Source organism: Gadus morhua, chromosome 4 (assembly GCF_902167405.1).
Source record: "Gadus morhua chromosome 4, gadMor3.0, whole genome shotgun sequence".
Classification (NCBI taxonomy): domain Eukaryota; kingdom Metazoa; phylum Chordata; class Actinopteri; order Gadiformes; family Gadidae; genus Gadus; species Gadus morhua.
This window is the reverse complement of record NC_044051.1, coordinates 4,104,947-4,110,153: the sequence shown is the minus strand read 5'-3', so window position 1 is coordinate 4,110,153 and position 5,207 is coordinate 4,104,947. Positions and strand designations below refer to the sequence as shown.

At 44.0% G+C, this 5,207-nt stretch overlaps 1 protein-coding gene across 1 annotated transcript; it reads right to left on the bottom strand.

Moving 5' to 3' along the window:
- Positions 1–783: 783 nt before the first annotated feature.
- Positions 784–4,909, bottom strand: LOC115542702 (macrophage mannose receptor 1-like). The gene is made up of 3 exons (XM_030355077.1): positions 4,342–4,909; positions 1,654–2,046; positions 784–1,454 (listed from the first exon to the last, which is right to left on the bottom strand). Exons 1-3 carry the CDS (start codon positions 4,394–4,396, stop codon positions 979–981), a joined length of 924 nt encoding a protein of 307 aa, XP_030210937.1. The 5' UTR covers positions 4,397–4,909; the 3' UTR covers positions 784–978.
- Positions 4,910–5,207: the final 298 nt, after the last annotated feature.

Genomic DNA, 5,207 nt, shown 5'->3' with positions numbered 1-5,207 from the left:
GAGTTTTCAAGAAGATTATACAATACATATTACACCCCAACTGTTTCTGCGCTGGGTTTTGAAATACCCAAGAAAACCTTGACCCGCGCCTTTGAGGTTTACACCCGCGAATCCGTTTTTAAAACAACCCGTGAAGCTCGCAACCCTGCATCACCGTCACCTTCGCCGTAGTAGGCCTAGTACTGGCAGTGATGGGAAGTTGTCAAATAATTATAATTAATGTAGGCTATTGTAGGCTATATAACAAGGAATAAATGTATTTTATAACCTTGTTGGTTGTTCAATAAAACGTATTCAGGGCCAAGATACGTGTTTCAGACTATATACGTTGAAACGTTCCCCGAAAGGGAAATATGCCTTAATGACAATAATGTGCTATACATTGACATTCAACATATCTGGGATACGTTTCAACCAAACATAATCCTAGAAGTAAATAAATGGCAAAAAATAGGCTGAGACCGAACGTATTTGCGATACGTTCAATAAAACGTAATCACGGACAAAATACGTTTTTTGCCAAACGTAATTGAGAATGCCGAATAGTTTTCTGGGAACGTAATTTTGATGAGACAGGGTAGCTTTTTTTCATTAGATAGCCTACAAAGTACTGCACAATTGATATGGCCTCCTCTCATGTCTCGCTGGGCTGGTCCTTGTGAAACACCTGTCCGTCCTCGAGAACCCAGCTGATATTTGTACCAGTCACACCCACCTCGGCCAGTTTGGCATGGAGCTGGGGGACAGACACAAGGTGTTAGTAGTATGGCCATGGTTACTTATTATCTATTTACATTTTTAACCCAACTGTGTTCATGGTTTCAATGTTACTATATTCATGTTTGAATTTGGCATGTTAGTGTAAGTGGGTTAAGTTACAAAGAGTTTATAAATATATTACATTGAAGTGGTTCCTATATCACAGGAGTCGGCCTACACCTTAAATTAAAACTTATAAATTGTTTTCATAAAACCAAACTATAAGTATATCATATTTGACTGAATAGTATTAATTCGGCACCGTACCTGTTCCAAAATCTGCCGTCCCACCTCAGGATCCGTCATGTCTGCTTCAGAGCTGATCTTGATCTTGAAGGTTGAGCGTTGCCTAAGATTTCCCTGGCAGGCGAAGTTACACAAGAGGCCACATTCCTCATCAAGAAAATGCCCTGAGCTGACCGACATTTTGACACAACGTGGAGCAACGGGGCCTCCATGGTTGTTTGGTTCGCCTGGTCCCCAATTCAAGAAAGTGGCACTACTTCCGTCAGACCAGAGGGACCAAGGATATCTGTGGAGACCAATCCATGCATCTGATTGATTAAGTGCCAATACTTTTCCACTCTCAGCCGCGTTGGGCACAATGGCCAGGTCAGTGTAGTTAGACCGGCAGTATTGCAACGCCTCGTACCAAGTCATTGGGTTTTGGACCACGGTGTAGTTGGACTCTTCATCTAAAACAGAATGAGGTGGAAAAAAGGAAAAGCATCAGATAGAGACTACATCTCAGTTAATATTCTTCTAATCTATACCCTAAGGCTAAGGTGAGCAGAATATATTAGGTATGTTATCAATGTGTGCCTTTAAACCTCTTTAATAGTACTGCTTAAACATAGTTAAAAACTAAATGTAATAAAAAAAAATGCACCTCACCATCAAAGCAAACTGCACCATAAAGACTGTAGCATGATATATCGAACCAGATTCCTGTGGAGGACAAGCCTGTACAATTCTCTTCGTTATTCCAGAAGTCTGGGTCAGTACCACTCCACGTTCCATAGTTTTGGCCAACTTTGTAGTCCTGGTCTCCGAGGGACCACTTCCAACGGGTGCGGTCATCATAAAGTCCGATCCAGATGAAGTCGTCGTCGTAAATAAAGCCCGTTCTGGACTCTTGCAGGTGCTGGAGGTCCGCTACGTTGTCTACGGTGGCCAGGTCCCCATTCTGCTCCCTGCAGTGTTGCTGAGCATCGGTCCAGCTCAGCTTCTGGTCCACATAGTAGTAGGATTTGATAGGAGGCAAGGCATGGTGGCCCAGGAAGAGCCCTGCAGGGGAAAACAACACACACACACACACACACACACACACACACACACACACACACACACACACACACACACACACACACACACACACACACACACACACACACACACACACACACACACACACACACACACACACACACTAGTTATTACAATATTAGCAAGGGTTAGAGATCCCCGTTGACAATCAAAGGCTGAGGTGATAGCCACAGCTGTGTAACAACCCCAAACATCCCAGCAATGTGGCTAGATGTCCTTGTTGTTAATTGTGTGATGTGTGGCATAAACTCACCTATTACACACCACGGGCACACACGTCACACAGACAAAGGCACACACACAGGTAGAGTTTTTAGTTGTGAAATGTCGGCACAAGAACACCTCGTTAGTGTCCCAATGTGACCTTTGCTAAATGTATTTTTAAAACTCTGCATGTTGGCCTGTTGCAACTCTGTTGTTACAACTGTGTTAACATAGACATTAATAAATTGTCTCTTTTGAAGCCTTATGACCACACCATGTGCCATAAATCATTCCTTGCTCTTCTCCCCTCTAACCAAGGATGTGTCTGATAGATGTATTCCATTTCTTCCCGTTGTAGACATGGGAAAGATAAGCATCAACTCTTTTCTACAGAAACTCTATGTATTTAATTTAAAATGATCTCTATGTGAAACCTCCTGGGGCCTCATGTACTAAGACTTGCGTGGATTTCATACTGAAACTTGGCGTACGCCAAAACCCAGAAACTGTCTTACGCACAAATAAATTCAGATGTATCAAAGTGTGCGAACGCATGGATCCAAGCACGTTTCTTGTACATCTCGATCAACGTGGAATTGAGCGCACATGCCGAGGTGCCAAACTCCTCCCTGTCCACGCCCTCATTTAAATATGCAATTTCATTTAAATAGGCCTCTGGACCTGAGATTCACCTCTTAATCCGATCACCTGGCACCATGAACAGAGGCAAAAAACGAAACTTCACGGAGTCTGAGCTCAAGATTTTGCTCCACGAGGTAGAAATGCGCAAGCATATGCTATTGGAACCCTGTCAACAGGGATAAATGCAAAACAAAAGAGAAGTGAGTGGGAGTGTGTTTGCGAGGCCGTCAATGCAGTGGGGTCTCAGCAGCGCACACACTCTTAAAAATTAAAAAAAAGTGGTCAGACCTCAAGGTGGAGGTGAAGCGGAGGGTTTCTGCCCACCGCCGAAGCGTGACCGCAACAGGTGGGGGGACGGGAGTGGGGGAACTCTCCCCCTTCGATTTGAGAGTGGCCGCTTTGATCGGTGACACAGCTCTCACCGGAGTGGTGGGAGCCCATGAAGGGGACGCCGATCATCCCCAAGGTAAATATGCTGAAGTCATAAATGCTGTAATTATACTGGTCATACAATTGGCTGCTTGCAATACACATAAGTCGTGCGTAAAGATGCCAGGATATTAAAGACTTTGACTCGTGTTTATTAACTTACATTTTTTATTTTTGAATAGAAAAGCAAGGAGAGGGCACGGATTGCTCCGTCGGCCCCGGCATCTCCAGCGCCCTTCGGATTTGACCATTTGCGATGTCCTCCAACAACACTAACGCAGCCATTTTTAAAACAATTTTCTTCATTCATTGCGCATGCTTTTATAGCCACCCATATAATTGCAAGGTGTGTTAATTGTTCATTAGTGTGTCTCTGATGTGCAAATCACTCTGAGTCATTGTTTTCACCTTTTTTCCCAGTTTCCCAGCGTCACCTCTAAGTGTCGCCAAAGGAACAATAGCTGTAGAAACGTGCGTACGACAGCTCTGGAGCTGGCGTGGGGACCGCACATTTTTACGGTCATTTCACGTTTTGTACATCTGAACGTGAGCGTGGAAAAGGACGTACGCCACGTTTTTGTGCGTACGCAACCTTAGTACATGAGGCCCCAGGTCCTCTCTCTCTGTGATTATCCATCCCTCAGAACTGTATACGTTGTATGAATCTGAATACATCTTTTGAACACGCTAGTAAACAATGCTGCTGCTACCTTTGTTAACAGGCCCGCCTCACTTTGCTACAGCGATGATCCTGAACCAGTCAGAACTCAGCCACATGATATGAAAGCTTGAAGCAGCACCAAACAACTTGGTGTCAGAAGTGGGATACAACTGTCACAACCTGCTGCTTCAACTATAAGAATTTGTGCTCACTTCTCTCAGTGCCCGTTTGAATTTTCTGAGTGCGGCTAGGTAGCATTAAATTAAGAAAGCTAGAAACAGTACATAACATAAGCAGACACTGACAAAAACGAGTCTGACCTGAAAGACAGAAGAGCAGTATGGTCTCCTGCATCCTGTAACAAAAACACAACATTTCACTTCATCAGTTGACACCTTTAGCATTAAAAATGTACAACAAAAACTGCATCAGCCTACATTGCATACAGTATGACCAGTACACACAACTAGAAATTAATATGTACATACAAGTAGAACATATACACGCTCAATAAAAGTATAGATCTGTTTGGAGGTCACCAAGTGTTTTGTCCTACCTTTGTTGAGTTCTATCAGCTTTGTTAATAATCTGAAATCTTTGATGCGACCCTTGTGCAATGGCTGGCTCCAGAATATTACCAAGGCTTAAGGTGTGATTCTTAAATCAAACGCATTAACCATCCAAATTTATTCTGACCGGGATTTGCCTATATTTGATATCCAGAATGCTTCCTCACATGCTAGTGTCACGAACGCCTTGGCTCAAAGGCGTCGAACATAGGGAAACAGACACCGTCGGGTAACGCTCAATACAATAATGATATTTATTGACAGGCAGTTTCCATAAATACACACGGGCGCAGAGAATACATTGCGACCGCTGCATCCAGCCGTCAAACCGCGTCTAGAGAGAGAGAGTGAATTGGGCCACAGGAAGCTGCCTTTAACCCCGGCAGCCAGCACACGGCTGCGTGCAATTCCCTCGTTACACCGGGAACACTCAAGCTCCTCCTACAGGCCAAAGAGAGCAGTACAACACATAAACAGCATACAAGCCTAGTCCTATACCCTACAGGCAGAGGGAGGAATAGGCCTAGCGCTCCATGAACAGAGCGGGGCGTCACACTAGGGAAAGGAATAACAGTAGTCAGCTAAAAAAAAAACATTTCACTTCATCAGTTGACATC

What these genes read in the sequence shown, in the direction of transcription:
- LOC115542702 (XM_030355077.1), bottom strand. Translation starts at nt 4,396, where the DNA reads ATGTTGTGTTTTTGTTACAGGATGCAGGAGACCATACTGCTCTTCTGT. An exon ending in ACTGCTCTTCTGTCTTTCAG is followed by an intron (nt 2,047 to 4,341) that starts GTCAGACTCGTT and finishes TTTCCCCTGCAG; the next exon opens with GGCTCTTCCTGGGCCACCAT. An exon ending in TGGTGCAGTTTGCTTTGATG is followed by an intron (nt 1,455 to 1,653) that starts GTGAGGTGCATT and finishes ATTCTGTTTTAG; the next exon opens with ATGAAGAGTCCAACTACACC.